Source organism: Musca domestica, unplaced genomic scaffold (assembly GCF_030504385.1).
Source record: "Musca domestica strain aabys unplaced genomic scaffold, Musca_domestica.polishedcontigs.V.1.1 2, whole genome shotgun sequence".
Taxonomy (NCBI): domain Eukaryota; kingdom Metazoa; phylum Arthropoda; class Insecta; order Diptera; family Muscidae; genus Musca; species Musca domestica.
In genome coordinates, this window is record NW_026712249.1 from 34,682,707 (window position 1) to 34,706,410 (window position 23,704).

Below are 23,704 nucleotides of genomic sequence, written 5' to 3' on the forward strand. Positions count from 1 at the left end.
TTTTTTTTTTTAGAACTTTCTGTGCTATTTGAACACTATTCTCAAATTGTTTTGAAATCAATATTGAGATTCGCTAACTCATTTCTTCAATAGAAAGTTCTTACCTATAGAAGGTTGGCCTTTATAGGAAGGGTTGCACCAAAAAAAAGGAAAACTTTCAATAGAAAGTTCCCACCTATAAAAGCTCAACTTTCAATAGAAGTTTCGCACCTATAGAAGACCGGCCTTCAAAAAAGGTTCCTACCTTTAGAAGGTTCCCACTTATAGATGTTTCCCAGTTTGCCACCTATAGAAGGACAACTTTCAATATTAGGTTCCCACCTATAGAAGGTTTCCGCCTATAGATGTTTCAAACCCATAGAAGGACAACTTTTAATAAAAAGTTTCCATCTGCAGAATGCCGGCCTTTAATAAAAGGTTGCCACCCATAGAAAGCCGGCCTTCAATATAAGGTTTCAAAGGAAGGAAATGTTGCACACATGTGTACTTTGCCAGTAGGCAGGTTATGACATTATGGACCGGAATTATTTCAAATTTTGTATCAAAAGATCTTAATGGGTACTACAACCTATGACAAAAAATTAATGTCATAGGTCCACGACTTCGCCCCTTTAAAACGGTACCTCCTTTTTTCGGTATTTTGATGATATTAGCGATATAATAATCAACGGAATTGTTTTAAATTTCGCCTATGCAAGTCCTCGGCTTCATATAGCCCCCATATAAAGGTTTCCATTTTCATAATTGTGCAAGTTCCTTCCAAATGGTGTAGGTATGGTAAATGATTGCACGGCTGAACTTAGATGCCTTTTTTATTTGTTTGTTTTTAATAATTCACTAATTTTGATCAAGAAGCCGTAACAATTTTTTTCTTTAAATCTCACGAGTTTTACTCAGGAGCACCTTAAATTTCCTATGTAATTCACGATTTAAAAAAATACCATGAATTTTAATAATTGAAAATATCCACGATATTATCCAAACAGTCCTTGGAAATAATTTCATAAAATCGTAGCACTTTGTCAACTTCTATACATAATTTTTGAAACAATTTAGGGCTTCTTTTTATACCCTACAACACTATGTGTTGGGGGTATTATAAGTTTGATTGGGCCAAAAATTATGTAACACCACGAAATATTGGTTTCCCACATAGGAAAGTATATATGGATCTTCCTAGCTCGCGGAGCTGAGTCGATCTAGCTATGTATGTCCGTCCGTCCGTCTGTCCGTCTGCCCATGTTAATTTCTTATCACGCTACAGGTCGCAATTATGGCCCGATCCTTACGAAATTTTGCACGAAGGTGGGGTTTGGGTCAGAATGGAGATGATCGCCAAATGTTTAGTGGTTGAAATGGACCAAATACTGAAAAAATGTCGGATTTTGCAGTAGCTATACAGGTCGCAATTATAGACCAATCGAAATTTCGCATGTAGATAGAGTTTAGGGCGGAGAAGAAGCCTACTAATTTGGGTGGTCATCGGATAATATTTAGCGGGTAAAAGTAGATCATATCTTTTGTGTTGAAAAAAATCAAAATTTTTCATTAAACCGCGAATATTTTAAATCCCGGCGAAATCACAAAGCCATGACAAGGTTACTTCTGACCTTTACATTGATGTTAATATCCAACAAATCGGATATATAGCAAAATATGTGCGATATATATGTTTATCAAAGAAGATATGCTTGAAAGATCTCTTATATGTCGAGAACGGCTGAACTGATTTCGACAGTTCTCATTAATTCAGAATGGCCTCTTGGCAGGAAACAAAAAACGTCTAAAAAAATCGCATAAAAATATCTCTCTAAAGATGAAAATATTGATTTTGTAAAATTTTCTCATATTTTTTCAATGTTGTCATATTTTTGGCATATTTTCATTTTGAATAAATTTTGAATTAAACATTTGGTAATATTTCTACAGCTAACAAAACTAAGTATTTAGGATATCAGGATATCATATACAGATCGCATTTATGGCCCGATCCTTACGAAATTTTGCATGGAGATAAGATGAGGGTCAGAATAGAAGCCTACTCTTTTTGGAGATGATCCCCATATATTCAGGGGTTGAAATGGACCAAAAAACTGCAAAATTGTCGGCAGGTCGTAATTATCGCCCGATCCTCACGCACATTTGAAAGTTGGTTACCGGACATTGCAAAAGCCAAGCAGTTTTGGATGGCCACCCAAAAATATTCAATGTGTGAAATAGTTTGCCAACTTTTGTAGACAAAATACGAAAATGTCCATTCCAGAGACTTTTTCGAGAATTCACAAATACAGGAAAGACGCACTTCTGACTATTTCGTTAACGCTGATTTCGTTGAAGAATATAGTCAAATGTCTGTATCTCATATAGATGCGTTTCAGTCAAAAACCAATACTAATTGTTAATCTTTTGCCACTTCTTAGAGATTATAGGTCTTTGGGAAAGATTGGTTCCAGATCTAGGAAGACCATTTAAGTGCAACATCTACCAATAAATTGGAAATGAGCAAATTAGTTTAAGTTGCTATTATTCGAAAATTAGAGAACGAAACCTGATGGTTTTCTTTTATTATTTGTCACAATATCTTGTAGAATTCTTTCGAGTATCTCGCCTATATAAACTGTATCGTTTATTATAGTGTTGTAGGGTATTCAACGGTCGGCCCCGCTCGACTGTAGTCTTTGCTTACTTGTTTAATCTACCTTTACAAGAAAAAAGAACGAACGAAATAAGACCATTCAATAGATTTCCAAAGGTCGTAAAGTTTTTAACCTTCATTCTTGACCTCGTTGAATTCGTAATTATGTTAATAAATTTTATTCACCTCTAATCTTCTTCTTCTCAACTCGCTTGTAAATTAGGCCTGCCATTGTTTCTTGTTTTTTTTGCCAAATTTTGTTTCATTAAAAATGGTCCCCAAATGGTCATTTATTTCAAGAAAATGTTAATCTTAAGGCGTTTTGAAAACAAATAAATTTTGGGCAACATTAGTCAAAAACTTTGCCAAATATAATTTGTTACGCTTTTTTTCTCCGCTTTTTTTTTTTTTTTTTTTTTTTTTTTTTTGAGCGGCACATTAAGTACATATTTTGTTCATTTTTTCCAATGAACATTGACATAAATCATTAGGCCTGTGGGAAAGAGAATGGGGATGGGAATGAAAAAGCAAAAAAAAAAACAACCAAACAACAAATTACTCGCTCTCTTTCTCTCTCTTTATGTGTGAATAAAATTGTAATAAAATAGCAAATTTGTTGTCCAACAAAAGAATAAATTTCAGCTGTGGTCCTTAATGATTTGCCCACAAAAGGATTGATTGATTTACAGGATTTTGTTGTTATTTTTTCATGCTATTATTTGTTGCTGTTGTAATTAATAGGAAAAGTTTTTTTCTCCCTCTCTACAATGAAATATGTGTATGTGTGTGTGTTTTTATGGCAAATGGACAATTTCAGGCTTAAATGAAATGAATACATATATGTATGGCTTGAATGAACCCGGCAAGACCAAACACGTTCAATCACTCACGCCATTGATATCACCAACACCACTTTGACCGCCACCACCACTAATACTAACCACATTCCAGTGTTTGCAAGGCAAGAAATCCCCTAAATTGGAATCTAGAAACAAACAACAGAGAAACGAATTCAAATAGCAATCAAGTCCTTACATCATCAGACATCATCAATCACATGGATGACTTAACAATGTTATGTTCCAACCAAAAAAAAAAAACAAAAAGGATGTGTGGCCACACAAACACACACACATAAAATATAATAACAAGATAAAATTCAATTTAATTACACATACACAAAGATCCAAACACACACAGACACACACCAACCAATATATCCAATAAATGTTTTCTAAAATTTAATCAAAAATTGTTGTAATACCCAACCAACAAATCCATAACATTATTAATAATTAAATTTTTCTATTGTTTTGCTTTTTTTATTTTTTGTTTTTTTCCTCTTCAAAAATTCCTTCCTTCCTACTTTAGGTCATATAAAACGGAAATAGCGGAAATGGAAACTGTTCTCTAAGGAGTCAACAACAACATCAAGAACTCAAGACCAAAAAACAGAACAGTAACCTTCTGTCATCTAACGTCTTATGCACAAGACAGGCTGTATCCTAGCAGCTGTAGAGAAAAAAAGAACAACAAGGTATTTTTTTCAAACTAGCAGTAGCATTATTAACAACAAACCAACTAAGAAAAAATGAAGAACTAAATTTTTTGGGAAAGTCATGAAAATACTGCTGCTGAACTATCAAATTTAAGAGAGAAAAATTTGAAAAAGAAATTCCTTCCTAAGGATGCCATGTGAACGACGTGTAAGGAAAACATCACATCATAAATCAAGCAACATTTTGTGTGCCATATTTGTAAGTTAACAATGAACGTATTAAAATTTAAGTAAACTAAAACATAACAAAAAAAAAGGAGAAACAAAACTAACAACAACAAATCGAAAATGGTAACTACAACAAACGCCAATGTCGGGTGGAAGAAGAATTTCTTTTGGGGGGAAAGGAGTTCTTTTTTAGAATATATCAAAACAATAGTTTGGTCACAGTCAAATTTTCTGCTACATCGATTTTTTTCATATTTTTTTTTTTTAATTTTCAAATTATGGTTCGAACGGTCATAAATATGGCCAATTTCAGTGGAAGATTCTGAGTCCTTCCTACAAACTCATTCTTTAAAACGATTGTTAAGCCAAAAGTCCTTTTAAAATAATTTTTAAAAATTTGACCCGACAATGGTCTTCGACCTCTTAAAAATATGTTGTTAAAAACTCTGAAACCCCTTCGAAAAATTATTAAAATTTTGACCTCAAAATCAATGACATATTCAGAGCCCAGTTCCCAAAAATTTATATTAAACCAGTAAGAAAAGCTTAAAAGTCGGGCGGGCCGACTATATGATACCCTACACCACTATGCTTATTTAGTAGAGCTCTCGTAAAAGAAAGGCTTACATTGGGCATTTCTGAGCTGTATGAGATATCTGGTACAAAAATGATTATGGTAGAGGGCATATTCCGAAAGTTGGAGATGTAAACACCAAATCGGATGAAACATATATATGGAGCTAGAGCTATGTCTGAAACGAGTTTTAAATGTTAACTTCTAGAATGAATTCGCTCGGAAGCGCAAAATTTCACTCACTTTGGGCTGAAATTAGCCATTTGGTGCACAAGAAACCTAAAATCGGACGAAGATATAAAGGGGAGCTATATCCAAACCTGAACCGATCTTGATAAAATTTAAATCATGTATTGCTGGGCTGAATCTAATATCTGGTTTTAAATATCATTTTTGTGGGGTGTATATTACGATATTAGACACCAAATCGGATGAAAAATATATATGGGAGCTATAGCTATATCTGAACCGATTTCCGATGAATTTGAAGCACATGCTTGTATGCCGAATTCAGTCGGATGTAGCAAAATTCACACTATTTGGACTGATATTAGCCATGTGGTGCACAAGAAACCTAAAATCGGATGAAGATAGATAGGGAAGCTATATCCTAACCTGAACCTATCTTGATAAATTTTGAATCATTAATTGCTGGGCTGAATCTAATATCTGATACTAAATATAATTTTTGTGGGGTGTATATTACGAATGTGAGGGAACACCAAATCGGATAAAACATATATAAGGGAGCTATAGCTATATCTGAACCGATTTTCCCCAAATTTGAAGCACATGCTTGTAAGTCGAATTCGGTCGGATGTAGCAAAATTCACTCTAATTGGACTAATATTAGACGTTTGGTGCACAAGAAACCTAAAATCGGATGAAGATATATATGGGAGCTATATCTAAATTTGGACCGATTTTCACCAATTTCAATAGAGTTCGTCCTTGAGCCAAACAAATGTTATTTAGAAAATTTAATTTCAATTGAATAATAAACGCGACCTGCATTTTGTTTACAAAAATACATGGACAGACAGACGGACATGCATAAATCGACTCAAAATGTGATTCTATGCTGAATACCAAAAGGGTCCATCTCGTTTCCTTCTCCATGTTACAAACAAATGCACAAAGACATAATACCCTTACCACTATGTGGTGTAGAGCACTTCAAAAAAATATTCTTGAAAAATTCTTTAAAGATTATTTCTAAAAAATCAAAGATTAATGGCCTGAGAGTCCTTTATAAATATTTAATAAAATTCCAGACTGTTAGGATCTTCCAAAACTATAATAAAAATTTACCTCAAAATCCAAAAAAAATTCTTAAAATATCTACCACGGGCTTCAGTCGCAATAATTTTAACTTTCATCAAAAAAATCCTCGATTTCAAAATATTAAAGAATTTTGACCTGTGTGTCCTACAAAACTATTTAATTAAAATTTTTCAAAAAAAATGTACCCCAAAAACTCAAAAGTCAAGATTTTTAGCTCAACTCCGCCAAAAAATGTTTTTCTTCGAAAAAGAGTTCTACAAAGACGATTGTTAAGCCAAAAGTCCTTTTAAAATAATTTTAAAAAAAATTGGCACGACACTCCTCGTATGAGGAGTTACAGCCCTAGAAGCTTGAGTTGGATAAATTTAGTTCAATGGAATTATTTCCTTATCTAATTTCGTGGACACATGTGCGTATGAGTGATATGAAATTTATGAAATAACTCATACTCTTAGGAACTGGTGTACTGAACTATGAGTAGAAGTCTTTTGGAATATTTTATAATATCTCGACAGTTATGCTGAAAGTCATTTAAAAATGTCCATTGAAAAATCTTCAAAAAAATTGTTGGCTTTAAAATCGATCAAAAATTATATTTATGAAATACACAATTGTTGACTTTTACATCCTTCAAAATTATATGAGGTTCCTTAAAAACTGTATTTTTCAAACAATTGTTGGCCTCATAACTTTTCAAGAAACCATGAATATAAAAACATATTTTTAAAAATTCCGAAACCCTTTCGAAATATAATTTGTGGGTACCCTACAACACTATGTGGGTACCCCACATAAACTAAAAATTCATAGTCTACTTGATATTTTATATTTTCATAAGCACAGTAATTTTAAATCAAGTGCCACCTAGGGCACTCTCTTAACCTGGATTAAACCCAGATCGAAGTATATTTCCAAATATTTATTTATTTTTTTTTTTTAAAGAATTTATTTAATTGCCCCCCTTTCCTCCCAAACCTTTCTTCCACCTCGACATTGGTAAAAAAAATTTTTTTGAAATACAAACCAAACGAAAACTAATATTTAATTGATAAGCCTATAATATTTATTGTGTATATAGTTATAAAATAAATGTGAGAATAGAGAACAAAAAACAAACAAAAAAAACATTTTGGAAACCAAATTCTAAGAATTACCAGGTGGTGTGAATTGAATGCCAAACTAAAAAACATGTAAAACACCGAAAAATCAAAATAGTTTAATGGTAGAACGAACGATAAAAAGTGAAACGAAGTAACTAGCAAAACACAAGGAAAGAAGCAGAGAGCAGTAAAACGAGCTTTAAAGTTTTTTGATAGCAAACCAAAAACAAAAAAAAAATTAATAAAATTTCAAAAAATTTTTTATAATTATTAAAAAAAAAACAAGAAAAGTAAAATACCAAAGGAACAAACCAAATGAAGCAAAGCAAACCACCTTTTCGTATTAAGAAAACAAAAAAAAACAACCAACCAACAACAACAACAAAAAAACTAAGTTATAAAAAACTTTAAAGCCACCAAAGACAACAGAGAAACCAAAGAATGGAAGCTTGCTGAAAATTAGTAAAAAAAATCCACTAGACAAAATACCGAAAACTGTCCTTAACTCCAAAAAAAAAAAGAAACAACTCCTGTACAGATTCTAAAATAAATAAAATTTACAAATTCCACAAGAAAATATGAAAAGCATAAAATCCCATTAACAGATAAATAACTCCAATCTTAGCCAGGCAAGCATCCAATCAATCAATTGAAAAAAATTACTAAATTGTTAATTTGAAATATTTTTATTTTTAAATTGTTAAAAATCTAAAAAAATGTCATTAAAACATCAAAAAAACAAATATAAACAAATGTTGTTATTAAATTTTTAAATTATAAATATTGTGATCATTTTTGATAAAAAAAAGAAACAAACCTAAAATACCAAATACTAACAAAGAAAACAAATTGAGTAAATAATTCTAATGAAAAATTAAAAACAAAATCCAAATCGCAACGAAAGGAAACATTTGTTATCTTTTCCATAGATTTTAAGGTGCTACAGCCAGATGTGAAATGTACTTGGAAGTGCCACAGTAGAGAATGCAATCCGCCTTGGTTAAATATACATACGTTTCCAGAAATGAGTTTTAACAAGAAAAGAGCAGTAAGTTCGGTCGGACCGAACTTTAAATACCCTCCACCATTTGCAATGAATTTGGATAATTTGAAAAAATTAAATTTCTTAACAATTCTGTTCAAATCTTAAAAATACCGAATTTAGCCGTTATATTGGGGTCTAAAAAATACCGAATATAGCCGTTATATTGGGGTCTATACGAAGACGTGGACCTACATAGGAAATTTTTGCCATAAGCCATTATTCAAATACAAAACATTATTCAAATCAAAATACCGAATATAGGGAGGTAACGTTATATCGGGGCTATACGAAGACCTGGACCTGCATAGACAATTTTCTGTGACAGGCTGTAGTACCTATTATGAACTTCAAATACCAATTTTCAAACAAAATACCGAATATAGGGAGGAACTGATATATGGGGCCAATACGAAGACCTAGACCTGCATAGACAATTTTCTATCATAGACTGTAGTTCCCATGACGAACCCTAAATACGAAATTAGAAACAACTCCGGTGAATAATGTTGCTAAAATCATCAAAATACCGAATATTGGGAGGTACCGTTACCGTACCGGTACGAAGACGTGGGCCTGCTTACGATATTTTTTGTCATAGGCTGTAGTTCCCATTACGAACTTTAAATATGAAACTTGAAACAACTCCGGTGAATAATGTCCCTAAAATCGTAAAAATATCGAATATCGGGGGTATACGATATCGTGGACCTATAAAGACAATTCCCTTCCTGGGGGTAAAATACTTAGAAAGAACTTCTTATGTGGATATTCAGACAATTCCATAGAAAAATGTAAACAAAACCATCAAATTACCGAATTTCGGGAGTACCGTTATAAGGGGGATATACGATATAGGGGACCTATGTAGACAGGGGGTAAAGTCTGAGTACTGAGTGAGATTTTCAAACAATTCCACAGAAAAATGTAGCCAAAATCATCAAAATACCGAATATAGGGAGGTACCGTTATAAGGGGGATATATACGATGTCGTGGACCTACATAGACAATACTCTTCCAGGGGGTAAAGTACTCAGAATGAACTCCTTTTGTAGATTTTCAGACAAATTCATTGAAAAATTTTGCTACAATCATCAAAATACCGAATATTTTAAGGAACCGTTATATGGGGACCGATGTAGCCAATCTTCGATCTTGACCTGCCGATAGACAAAAGACTGATCTATGCAAAATTTTAGCTTCCTATCCTTATTCTTTTGACTCTAGCGTCATTACAACAGACGGACGGACAGACAAGGCTACATCGTCTTAGAATTTTACGCTGATCAAGAATATATATTCATCTTTAGGTCTAAAATTATTATTTCGATGAGTTACAAACAGAATGACGAACTTAATATACCCTCCATACTATGTATGGTGGAGGGTATAAAAATAGACACCTCATCCACGAAAAGGAATTAATTCTCCTTTCAAAGTTTTAAAGTAATTTAAATGTTTATACAGAACTGTTGTTGTACCCATTGCTAATCTAAAATAACGATTAAGGCGTGCTCAGATCTGACCTAGCATCCGAAGCTTTAACAACGCCTACATTCTTAACTGTGGCACATTCAAAAGTACATTTCAAAATTAATTAGCATTTTTTAGTTTTATTCAACCTATGCTTTATAGCCTTAAATTAAACCCAAAGGAATAAACCTTAAAATCTCCGTCTTTCTCGCTACAAATCTTTCGCTCTCTCTCTCCCTAATTGGCTGCAAAAGAAAAACTATTAACAAAACAAATTAAACTATTAAATATTTCTATTTCTCAAGCTATCCTTAGAGTACACTCTCGAAAAACAAATGAGTAAAAAAACAAACAACAAATACTGCCCACGAAATTTAATTTTCCAAATTTTGTAGCATACTATTGACTAACAAAAAAAAAACACACAAAATAATTACCAAAAAGAACCACAGCCTAACTTTCTTAATCCTATTTAAACCAGTCGTTCCATAGTAAAAGTGATTAAATCCAATTAATCGCTGGCAATGGTTTCATTAGATTTGTGAGTTTACTGATGTGCTGAATTAGCTATGTGTCTCGCGCTCTCTCTCCCTCCCTTCCTCCCTCTCCCTAGCTCGCTTGCTCTCACTCTTGATTTTCCTATTCGAAAATTATATTGCCATTGTATTGTATTAAATGTGTGTGCGTATGTTTGTGTCTATATTTGTGTATGTATGTATACTATGTGTGAACTTAAGTATGTATTGTATTGTGTACTATATTTGGATTTGTAATTGTTACACAGAAGAAGAAAAAAAAAACAACAACAAACTTTGTACTTTTGGTATGAAACGAAAAAACAAACACTTCAATTTAATTATAACAAAGTAAACAATTTAAGCTGAGATTTTGTTTTTTTTTTTTATTATTTCTTTGTCATTTACATAAAAATGAAGCTATTGTGGTTTATATTTTTGTTATTCAAGACTAAAATCTTTTAAAATTGTTATTTGCAAAGAGTTGCCAAATTAAATATGGTTTTACTTAATGTGGAGGATAATAACGCTTTAACGCCAGTGTTGTAGTGCTTTAGGCAGTTGAGAATAAAGAGGGAACATGTATTATTCATACAGTTTCTTTCGACGCTGCTAATAGCTAGTTTACACCATGTATTTTAAACTGGCTCACAGCACTGTTCCATTATCTGCAAGACTTTTCAACTTTAGGAACTGTTTTCGAAATATGTTCCTCTAAACAAACTAGCAGCACAATTAAATGGAAAGACGTGTTTACACTTTTCCAATATTATTTTCAATTTTACAAAAATATAACATGTTTTTCAAAAATTACAGGGGAAATAAAAAACTGCAACAAAGTCAAACGCCATACTTTTATTTATTTTTTTAATTTTATTGAATGAAAGCAAAATAGCATCAAAGTTTAGAATAAGTTTAGATTTTTTCGAATTTGTCACCTTTGGCACGAATTATGGCCTTCAAACGGCCAATGAAACCGTTACACGCTGCCCCAATGTTGATCTGGGGTATTTTGGCCCATTCCCGGCGAAGCGTTTGCTTGAGGTGATCGACAATTTGGTATTTTTTTAGTGCCAACCTTGATTTCCAAAAAACTCCAGACATAATAGTCCAACGGATTGGTATCCGGAGATTTTGGTGCCCATTGTGCGAGGAACCTCATTTTGTGGGTGGCGCGTGTTGAGTGCGATGGTGCTGAGTCCTGTTTGAATGTCCACGGTCTGCGGACAAAATGTTTGAGTACCCCAGGCTTTATTACACCCTCCAGATTATTTTCGCGATAATATTCAGCATTTCGGTCGATTAATACGAGCGGACCTTATTGGCAAGTAAACACGATCGTTTTGTTTATATACAAACTGCTGGGCAACGAATGTTTTCTCATCGAAGAAACCGAAATTCGGCAGTTCAGAACTTTCGGCCAAGCAAAGCAAATCTTTAGCTCTTTTGAGTCTATTTTCTTTCTGTTGCGGTGTAAGTTCTTGCACTTTTTAGAATTTTAATGGCTTTACTCCGAGCTCATATTTGCCGAATGGAATATTGAGATATGTTCAGCTTATGAGTCGCTTCTTTACTTTTCTTTGATTACAAACTTCTGGACAACGAAAGTTTTCTCATCGGAGACAGGTCAAATTTTTCGGTCAAACGAAGCAACTCTTTAGCTCTTTTGAGTCTATTTTCTTTCTGTTGCGGTGTAAGTTCTTGCACTTTTTGGAATTTTAATGGCTTTACCCCGAGTTCATTTTTCCATATTTGTCGAATGGAAAATTGCGATATGCTCAGCTCACGAGACATTTTTCGGTCGCTTCTTTACTTTTCGAACCATTTCTGACGAATTTGCTGTTTTCTTCCGTCCACTTCCTTGACGTCGGGCTACGCTACCATAATTACGGTAACGGACGATGGTGCGAGACACAAAAGATTTATTCATATTTAAATGCTGGAGTGCTCCATTGATAGCCACTTGTGGTTTTCCAGCCAAATATAAATAAATCACACTATCACCCTTGAATTCCATCACGAATAACTTTTGTTCTGGTAAATTCTCACCAAAATGCTTTTATAGGCTTGTAAACAATGTAACAAGCTTCAGTGGAATAATTTTTACAGCTATCGGACGAGTGGCTTAGATTAGAAATTACAGCAGTCTAAAGTTGGTTGCAGTTTTTTCATCTCACCCTGTAAGTGCTGTTTATCAAATTTAACAAATTTGATTAATTTTTCATTCAAATTATTAATTTCCAAAAAATTTTGATAGTTCCTTGTATCGCTATGGTTCCAACATTGTCAAATCAATGGGTACAATATTTACATCAGCATATCATGTAGACGAGTTGTCAAAATTGTAATTAAACTACGTAACAGAATAAAGTAAAAAATTGACATTTTGCAAAGTTTATTACTTTTTCCTTTAATTTGCTTATTGTACTATATCTTTTTCTAATTTGGCAACTCTGTTGTAGCGATAAGCACGTTGGGGCCACGTTTATATTAAATAATTAACTCTGTTATAAAGTTCGTTAATATTTACTAAATCGGGTGGATTTCAACTGTCAATTCCTCCTCCTCGTCGGCTGGCTTCTGCGTAAAAGAACAAAGAAGTTTTAGGTCAAGAAGTTTTATACATTCACCCTTGTTCTTTTACGAAGAAGCCAACCGATAACATAAGGTGTGGGTACATAAGCGACTTGACATCATGGCTAGGCATATTAATGTCAAATTATTAAGAAACACGATGGAAGTATTCGGCTCTGCACGTCACACAATATGCCATGCAAAGACTTCAAGCTGCCCAGACCTTTACGCCACTAAAAAAATCTGGTCTATGTGTTCTCGCCTTTTAAGTCAGAGCCGCACTCGAATCCTGTCGTCATTTTACTTATAATCATATTCCATGTCTTGATGCTGCGTATGCATTATAACCTCAAGGTGAGAACTTTTTGCTATCATCTTTTCTGACTGGCTTAAGTCATCGCCTGGCTTCTTCGGAAAAGAACAAAGGAGCCTAGGACCGAAATCGAAGTAAGTCAACCTAAAACTCCTTTGTTCCTCTACGAAGCCGGTTTTATGACTGGCTTAAATCAGTCAGAAAAGCGTTTTATGTACTTTCACCTTAAGATAGTCAAGTTTTAATTTTGGGCCGACATTGAAATTAAATCCGGGCCGAATTTAAAGTTAACACTATCTTCTTTGATCTTTTACGTAAAAGCCATCTGATGACTTATGCCAGCACAACATTCTCTATTGAATTTTAGCTTTTAGTTCTTATATCTATATTCTATTTTGTCAACTCTCTTCACTCCTGCAGTTTCTTTGCACAATAAATTGTTTACATTAAGCAGGGTTGTATTTTTTAAGTGTGGGGGGAAATAAAGAAACAAAAAGGGGAAAACAAAAACGCAAAACAAGGATTACAAACAAACAAAACACAATATTTTGTAAAGTAGAACGCTTATTTATTTTTCAAAAGAATAAAGAAAGTTAAAAAAAGAGAGATTTAATTTAGAAAATTTAAAAATAATTTCAATGCATTATTTTGTAAATAAATTTTCAAACAAATTGTTTATTAAAAATGTAACAAATTATTTTTTTTTCTCACAACTATAGCCATAAAACGTTTTAAACAATTTTGTGGTAAAGTTTTCCTTTATTTACTAATAAAAAGAAAAGCTCAAAACTCAAAATGTTTATGAAAAAGTAAAGTTTTTGAACATAAAACGAATGAAAAGAAAATATGTATATTTAATGTATTGTGATTTATTTTGTATTGTGGCGGTACTAGAGGACAAAACAGAATGCAGGCGTTTCACACTGTTTCGAAAGAAATGCGCCATACGTCCATTCTGTTTTGTCCTTTGTAACCCAACTAGCAACTGAATGACATGCAACTTGCGTTGACTTTAAGCTACAAAAGTTCCAAAAGAATTACACCATATTTAAACAAGGTGAATGTAAAAAAATATTTCAAATGAAATATATAAAAAATTTAAACAAAAACACACAAAAAATAGTTAAATGATATTTTAAAGTAACTTACACCAAGGTTAACATTTTTACATTACCTTATTTAAAAAAGAGGATAATTGAAAAATATGTAATGTATTTACCTTAAAAATGAATATTTTTGTATTGATTAATTGTTTGGTTAACAAATATTTTATTTGTATAAACAAAAAACAGTAACAAATTAAATAATTTAAAATATATATTTAATTTGCCAAACTTTTTCTTAGTTAGCATAATATAATTACAAAATGGCATTTACACTAGCTCTCATTAACCGGATTAAGTGCATTATAAGGGCTGTCAAATGTATAAGAATGTGTCAAAATAATCCGGAAAATGCTGACAGAAATTAAATGCGGTTTATAGAATTGCACTGGTTTACAAAAAAATTGAAATTAAATGTTATCATTTTTTTTTGTTAAGTTTCGTTTATTTTGCTATTTCAAAACAGTTAGGGATAATGTTATTTGTTTATGTTTTAAAAGTGTTATTGTTAACCCTTGGTAAGACAGAGACTGGTTTGCAAATACAGTACCAAAAATTGCAACCGTTTTCAATTGGATTAGAATTCCTACTTCACAAAACTGCACATAACAAAAATTTGGGGTTCTTTCAAATTCATACAAAGATTTCAATATCAATATTAGAATTTATATTTATATTTTGTAGTGTCGTACGGGCAAGCAACCGATATTTGAATACACCTGATAGTGTATACCAGGCCTTTGAATTTCCAATGCAAAAAAGGCATTAATCAAAAGTCGACCTACACATCCCTTGTTTAAATCCACTTGATTAATTATAGGCAAACTTTCTTTTATTATTATGAAAACTTTTTAAATATTTAGATCATGTGATCAGCTCATGGTAGAAGAATTCGGGTAGATGCATCACGCTTCTAAACTTTGATATGTCAAAATTTCTAAAATGTATGTTTTTTTTTTTTCAAAAATAAGTATATTTCTATATGTTTTCTTACATGATTCCAACAGGAGGTTGTTATGATATGGGTTTTTAAACAATATTAACAAATTTGAATAAGTTTTGATTAAAATTTTTCAATTTTAATATTGGTTTGACAGTTCATTTTCCCAGCAGCTGTGTCGATGCGACTGTCTGTACTTGATTTTCAATACAAAAGATGCATCAATCTAAAGTCGACCTACATAGCCCTATTTGAAATGCTGTCAAAATTGTTTTGGAATTCGACATTTTCAATGAAAAATTATTTAAGTTTGTGAAATTTGTTAAAAGTCACGTATCATACCAACCTTTAAACGACATCGTATAAGAAAATATTTTAAAACCATTTATTTTTGCAGATATTTTAAAATATTTTTGACATGTCAATGTCCACGAGTGTTGATGCATCTACCTGAATTCTTTTGACATTGACAGCATTGACCAACCGATATTTGACCACGCATAATAGCATGGTAGAAAAATACAGGCAGATGCGTCAACGCTTGGATATGTCAAAAAAAATTAAATGTCTTATCAAATGTAAATATATTTTTATATGTTTTCTTATTCGACGTCATCCGGAGGTTATTATAATAGACGTTATTTGATGTATACGCAATGGAATGGAACGCATCGACAATACCAATTTTGGAATTGAAAATGTTGTATGCAAAATTATTTAAAATTGCAAAAATTGTTGAAAACGCGTATAACTGTACAAGAAAACATAAAAATCTAATTATATTTGAAAAGACATTTAAATTTTTTGACATATCAATATTTCCAAGCGTTGATGCATCTACATGTATTCTTCTACAATGTTCTATATATAACATATTTGGACTCTATTTACAACATTTCTGTCCATGTATAATAAAATTTTTTTTAAAAGTTGTTTGAATTATTATTTTTTTTTCTTCTTGTTACTTCAATAAACTGCAATTATTTGTAAACTAGTGTAATTTTAATTAAATATACAAATGAATGCCTTTTATACATCGTTTCAAATTCTAGTTAAGTTTTATAAAAATTGAAATCAAACCAAACACCCAAAGATACATAGTCGGTCCATGAATGGAGACGTAATGCATTGTGTTGTCAAAACAAATCATTGCAATTCTAAGAGCATGTTTAGAGTACTAAATCCACTCGATTTCATATGACAAATCCATAGCGTATATGTCACGAAAATTGTATTCACATATCCATGGGTATATTATTTGACGTATACGCTGCGGAATTGACATTTGCGATCGAGTGGATTTCCTACATCTAAAAGTACTTTTAAACACTGACAATTGTATCACACTACTTATCAGATGAAGAAATTAATTTAATTCTATTTATTACAATTATTTTTTTTTTCTAAAAGAACTAAATTAATTTCTTCCTCTAACAAAGAAATTGTTATTTATTCGCATCAAGATGAAGAAAATGAAACAAAACCACAAAAAAGAAACATTTAAAAAAGCAAAACAAGTTAACATTACATGATATAAGTAGTTAGTAATTTAAAGAAACAAAAACTTAAAATTTTATTAAATATAGAAAAACCAAAAAACATTTCCCGCAGAAATAACAAAATGAATGTGAAAAGAAAATTAAAGTTAAGATTAATATAAATTTACCATTTAAGATCATGTCGGTCACCTATGGGCAATATTGTCTCAAACATGCATATAAACAAAACAAACAAAAAAACACAATAAAAACATTATTTTTATTATATTCGTATATTATATTGTATATCTGTGTTCTGTACAAAGCAACAAGCAAAACGAAACAAAACAAAAACCACAAAACAATGAAACAAAAAATACAAAAATCTCATGACCCACAACATGACATTTAAGCAAAAAAAAAAACAAGAGAAAATAAGTTTTTCATATACCTAACAAAAACCTTAAATTTAACAATAAAAACCTCATACAAATTAAACAAAGAAGAAAATTAAAAAAAAATTAAATTGAATTAAACAACTAATTGACTAAAATTAAAAACCAATTAAGCAAACCCCAATTTAAATTATAGCTATAAAATTAATAATAAAGAAAAAACTTTAAAAAACAACACACTAATAATTGACAAATTGAATTAATGTAAATCATCGTTCCGAAACAAAGAATAAATTCAAACCAAAAACAAGAATTGATAAAATGTCTCTTTTATTAAAACAAAAACAAATTAAAAGCAAACAAACTAAACTAATGAAAATTATAATTGATCGTAACTAAAATTAACAAAAATAAAAAATAAATAATTTAAAACAAAATAATGGATTGTTGTGGTAGATACTGAGCAAAAATTTAAGAAAAAATGCAATAAATGTACACAAAAAATTAAAAAAAAATATATGTATGCAATGTGTGTTTTATTTCATAAAGGTGATTGGGGAATTATTTCTGTTCTATGTGTAAACATAGCAATTTCGAAAACCACCGTAAACTCATAAATGGAGTGAAATTCAAAGAAATTGACAATCTAAATAACGCTTTTTATGAAGAAAACAGTCGTCACCAGTGTGGACGTAACTTGTCTTGTGTAAATCCAAGGAAGTTTCTGCCATGAGTAAAGGTGTGAGCATGGTACAATGATATCAAGGTAGGGCTATGATACCATATGATTTTATTTTTTTATTTTCTTGGCTTAATATGTCATATTTATTTGTTTATGTAAGTGTTTTCTTTTTAATAACAAAACAATTGTTCGGAAAAGATTCAAATTCGGGTGTTTTCAAAATGTTTATTTCAACGTATGCATCGACAAAATCTAAAGTTTTTGTAGCGAAATAATCCTTTAGAGATATATAGTACATGATTTTGAAAAGAAGTGTTAACCTTTCGTTCAGTTATCGCGGTTTTCAATTATTTATTCAAAATAAATGCAACAAGTTGTTTGATTTTTTATTGTTTTGATACTAATTCTGACATTACAAGCCAAACAGGTAGACCTCTATACTTGCAATTTTTTTTAAAGTTGGCCTACCTTCCCTTCATTGTACCATGGGTATGAGTACATAAGAAGCTTGAAGTCATGGCTAGGCATACTTTGTGACATTTCATAAAGGGATTACAGAACCGCACTAAAATCCTGCCGTCGTTTTCCATTATAATTTGACATTAATGCAGGGTGAGATAAAAAAAAACTGCAACAAAGCCAAACCCCATAATTTTTACATGTTTTTTTAATTTTTTTTGAATGAAAGCAAAAAATGTCGGAAATAACATCAAATTTTAGGATAAGTTTAGATTTGTTCGAATTGGTCACCTTTGGCACGAATTATGGCCTTTAAATGGCCAATGAAACCGTTACAGGCTGCCCGAATGTTGCTCTGCGGCATTTTAGCCCATTCCCGGCGAAGCGCCTGCTTAAGGTGAACGACTGTTTTTTAGTGCCAACCTTGCTTTGGTGAATATTGTGCGCTGGAAATTAAGCGAGGAAGAAGTTTTGTTGATGAAATGCTGTCAGATGTTCGTAATCTGTGAGTGATATTTTGTTTTGATTTTTAAATCAACACTCATAAATATATATTTTTCCGATCTTCTTATCATCTTTTGTAGACTCTCATGCCGACAATAACATTGGAGAAAAACTTGTTTTAAAACAACAATTATTTTCCTCTTTTTATTTTCAAAAATTATTTTTGGAAAAACTTTAGCAAGCAAAAATCAACTGATTATCAATTTATACCGCTTTAAACTTGTCTAAACAAGTAGGATTTCAAACTTCCTTAAGAAATTATTATAAATGATTAGTCTAAACGGTATTTTATTCTCTTCAAACCCCAAAGTAGAAGAATAAAGGTCACGCTCAAGAACATTGATTGATATGTCAAATTTTTTTAAAATTTTTCTCCAAAAATAATTTCATGTTTTCTTATGCGACGTCTATCGGAGGTTATTATAAATATCCGTTTTTCGACAATTTTTACAAATTTGAATAATTTTTCATTCAAAAGTTTAAATTCCAAAATTGGTTCATTCTCCCAGCAGCTATGTCAATGTAGAAGAATATAGGTAGACGCATCGAAACAGCTGCTGGGACAATGAACTGTCAAATCAAATTTGGAATTGAAAATGTTGAATGAAAAATTATTTACATTTGTAAAAATTGTTAAAAAACGAGTATTACAATATCCTCCGAATGACGTCGCATAAGAAAACATATAAAAATCTACTTATATTTGAAAAGAAATTTAAAAATTTTTAACATATCAATGCTCCCAAGCATTGATGCATCTACCTGTATTTTTCTACCATGTCAATGTGCCTATCTGTATCCTTCTACGATGTCACAATCTGTAAATATGAATTTAAATGACAAGATATTTAAACATTTTCAACAATATTTTGTATATTATTCAAAGCAATACAGTTTTCCTTTACTATTAAATTGACATTGTATAAGGCTTCTTTTAAAAGTAATCCATTCCGTTACTATACGTCTATATTATTACGCCATACGTTATCACCAAATGCTTTCGTCGTATGAATACAACACTGTGTACAGAATACACCCATGCTTTTTGTGGTGTAGCAACGCCCTTTTGGCTTGATGACGAAAAACGAAATGCAGACTCGTCCATTTAATTATCGCTCCCAGTGGCATCCACAACGTAAGTACTCGTCTTATGGAAAAGTTACAAGAAAAATGGCGGCGGCAAAAATATTCTCAATAAGATGAGATTGTTAAAACAACATAAAATTGAAAAATGTAAATATCCAACAACATTGTATTGTGGAATTAATGTGATATATCTTTATACACGTGTTTCCAAACAAGCCATCTTTTCGTGCATGCTTTTAACACAACTTTGATATACGACACGTGTTATATTGCTGCTGCTTATCTTTGAGGTTATGTTTTTGAGGCAAAATTTTACTAATATTTTCTTCCTTTTTTTTTCAGGTTCCCGTAACTCAATAATACGTTAAAATGTCGGGAGGCTTAGATATTTTGTCCCTCAAAGAGGAAGATGTTACCAAAATGTTGGTAGCCACCACCCATTTGGGCTCTGAAAACGTCAACTTCCAGATGGAACAATACGTCTACAAGCGCCGTTCCGATGGTGTCCACATCATCAACTTGGGCAAGACCTGGGAAAAATTGGTCTTGGCTGCTCGTGCTATTGCCGCTATTGAGCACCCCGCTGATGTAAGTTGAAGAAACGTGAATACATTAATTTGCTAGGGTACACCTTTACATGATGCACTTATACTAATCTTTCGGGGCTGAAATTCAATGATGCCAACTTCACATCTGATAAAATATTAAAAATATACTAACATTACTTTTTCTATGGGGTGAATATTAACTAATAATCTGTACGAATTGTGTATTGCAGGTTTTCGTCATCTCTTCTCGCCCCATTGGTCAACGTGCTGTATTGAAGTTCGCTAAATACACCGACACCACTCCCATTGCTGGCCGTTTCACTCCTGGTGCCTTCACCAATCAAATTCAACCAGCTTTCCGTGAACCTCGTTTGTTGGTCGTCACCGACCCCAACACCGATCACCAACCCATCATGGAAGCTTCTTATGCCAACATCCCCGTTATTGCTTTCGTCAATACCGATTCTCCTCTCCGTTATATCGATATTGCCATTCCTTGCAATAACAAATCTGCTCACTCCATTGGTTTGATGTTGTGGTTGTTGTCCCGTGAAGTTCTCCGTCTCCGTGGTACCATCTCCCGCAGCGTTGAATGGCCCGTCGTTGTCGATTTGTTCTTCTACCGTGATCCCGAGGAAGCTGAAAAGGAAGAAATCGCCGCTAAGGAACTTTTGCCAGCCACCAAGGTTGATGAAGTTCTTGAACACGCTGTTGAAGAACCTTCCAACTGGGCTGAAGAAGTTGCTGTTACCGATGCTGTAGCTCCCGCCGTCGTTGCTGGCGCTGAAGACTGGAATGACGATACCGTCAAGTCCTCCTGGGGAAATGATGCCAACTTCTAAATGAAAGCATTTTAGAAGGATGAATATGATTTGACCGAAATAAAGAATGTGATTTTTTTATTTCTACAAAATTTAAATAAATGCATTTTATTTGCGAGGGATTTTAAAGTCGTGGGAAAGGGAGGATAATATATATACGGCACGGGGTGCTTAAACAAGGAAATATGGTGGTCCAATTATGAGTCCCTCAATTTTTTTTCTAATATGTTGGTCCCTCTACCTTTGTCCTTACTTAAACGTGTTTGCGTAAGTTCTATGCATCGATTCCTTTTCATACTGCTATAAGTTGTATACTAACTTTGTTCTTCCATTTGTAGCACTTCCAAATATTCGTAAAAGGCCCAATAAACATATTCTGGGCCAAATTATCGCAATCGATATAGATCGAGTTTGTGTATGCGTGTTTTAGATAAGTGGAAATGATAATTTTAATAGGATCCATTGAGATTTAAATCTAACTTTAAACTAAGCTAACATTGATATACTCAATTCAACTTAGTCGAGAATTCGTCGAAATCGAATGACAAAATTAAGCCCCTGGGACTGCATAATAAACTGTCTCCCAATATAAATGTCCCTCCGGGTTTTATTGTGGTAGACTAGAAATCGCCTATGACAATATAGGCGTAATCACCCTAGTCTGAGAACATAGCGATACAACAATGCGGTAAGTATTCATATATTAGAAATTCATCAAAAAATTGAAAATAATTTTGTTTTCCTTGCAAAAAAAAAAAGACATCTTTGTCAAAACGAATAACTTGCTGATGTAACGTCTCATCAAAGATTTCCTTTTTTATGTAATTTATTTCAAGAAAACAGCGAATGTACCAATTTTTCAAAAATGTTTATTTACAAGTTAGTCTAATAATTATATAATATAAATTCGATTTTAATAATTTTGTATATCATGAAAAATTTTAGAATTTTGTTTCACTTTTTTATTTATAAATATATAATTACAAATGTTATTAGGTAAAAAGTAATTGTGTTCAAATTTAGCCCGTAGCCAAAAATTTTGGAAAAAGTATATTTGCTTAAAGTATATTTATTCTATCCAATTTAAAATATTCCGCAATCTTACCTCTGGTCGATGAAGTATGAATCTATTTAAGACATGAAAAATATTAGGATAGAGAGAATTTTTTTCTGAGATGAGCTATTTTTTCACATGTATTTTAGTCAAATCCCAAATTTAGTGATCTAGAGTCGTCGGTGCCCGCTAAAGCATCAGGCATAGACAAAGAAGGTATTTACCAAAAATCTTAATGTTTATCCCTTCCTTTGTTAATCATGAGGCCAGTTATTTAGGGCTAGTAAAGTAACTCGGCTTCAAAAACATTTTATTCGTTTTTCTGCTATTTAAGTTGTATTCTTTTATATTCCATGACATAACTGAATAATCTAATCGTAATATAAGTCATTGCATTATTAGCAAATATTAAATATTTATACATCATAAAAATACTTGGAATTTTGTGTATTGAGAGAATTGACTTGAAGTGTTTTTTTTTTCGAAGTTGACCGCTGAGAAAACTTTTAGTCTATACCTTTATTTGTTTATGCCTCAGCTTTTGTCTTCACAGAAAGATGCCACAGAATGTTCATTTCCAGCTTTTTTATATTACTCCACTTCAGGCAATATTAAAGAATTGATTTTGTCACGAATATTTTTCCTTATTAATACCACTTTGTAATATTTTGATCGCAAAAACTTATTTTCGAATTTTCTCTTAGCTTCCAGTTTCTTATTACCATATGTTTACAGCAATGTAAAAAAGGTAGTAGACAAAATATATTGCGATCGAATGCGGTAATCCAAAAATTTACAGCGATCGAAATGTTTCACTATACGAAAAAGAACTCGATGATGAATGCGGTTATTTGGCCCTGGTTTATAAATCATACCGACAAATCTTTGTCTGGGGGTAAAGTACTCACAAAGAACTCCTTGTGTGGATTTTCAGATAATTCCATTGGGAAATGTGGCTAAAATCATATACGATATCGTGGACCTATATAGACAATTCTTTTTGAGGGGGTAAAATGCCCACAAGGGACTCCTTTTGTGAAATTTCAGACAATTCCATTGACAAATGTGGATAAAACCATCAAAATACCAAATATCGGGGGTATCGTTATATGGGGGATATACGATATCGTGGACCTGTATAGACAATTCTCTCTCAGGGGGTAAAGTGCTCACAAAGAACTCCGTGTGTGGATTTTCAGACAATACGATTGGAAAATGTGGCTAAAAAATCATCAAAATACCGAATATCGCGGGGTACCGTTATATGGGGGCTATACAATATCGTGGACCTATATAGATAATTCTCTGCCGAGGTATAAAGTACCCACAAGGAACTCCTTGTGTGGATTTTCAGACAATTCCGTTGAAAAATGTGGCTAACATCATCAAAATACCGA

At 32.3% G+C, this 23,704-nt stretch overlaps 2 protein-coding genes across 3 annotated transcripts in view; both read left to right on the forward strand.

Annotated features, from left to right (window-relative positions):
* LOC101889342 (glutamate receptor ionotropic, NMDA 2C) overlaps positions 1–4,428 on the forward strand; it is a 266,640-nt gene extending 262,212 nt beyond the window's left edge. Inside the window, exon 9 of the mRNA XM_020034675.2 lies at positions 4,007–4,428. Coding sequence (XP_019890234.2) covers positions 4,007–4,049 — 43 coding nt within the window. The 3' untranslated portion in view covers positions 4,050–4,428. The remainder of the gene's footprint in view (positions 1–4,006) is intronic.
* Positions 4,429–19,801: 15,373 nt separating this feature from the next.
* LOC101889517 (small ribosomal subunit protein uS2) lies at positions 19,802–21,355 on the forward strand. Of its 2 annotated transcripts, none has more exons than XM_005177563.4 (3): positions 19,802–19,933; positions 20,227–20,472; positions 20,663–21,355. In XM_005177563.4, exons 2-3 carry the CDS (start codon positions 20,254–20,256, stop codon positions 21,272–21,274), a joined length of 831 nt encoding a protein of 276 aa, XP_005177620.1. In that variant the 5' UTR covers positions 19,802–19,933; positions 20,227–20,253; the 3' UTR covers positions 21,275–21,355. The 2 variants fall into 2 exon arrangements, with proteins under 2 accessions (XP_005177620.1, XP_019890236.1); XM_020034677.2 differs by lacking the exon at positions 19,802–19,933 and adding an exon at positions 20,013–20,031.
* The last annotated feature ends 2,349 nt before the right edge of the window (positions 21,356–23,704 follow it).

What these genes read in the sequence shown, in the direction of transcription:
- LOC101889517 (XM_005177563.4), top strand. Translation starts at nt 20,254, where the DNA reads ATGTCGGGAGGCTTAGATATTTTGTCCCTCAAAGAGGAAGATGTTACC. An exon ending in CTATTGAGCACCCCGCTGAT is followed by an intron (nt 20,473 to 20,662) that starts GTAAGTTGAAGA and finishes TGTGTATTGCAG; the next exon opens with GTTTTCGTCATCTCTTCTCG.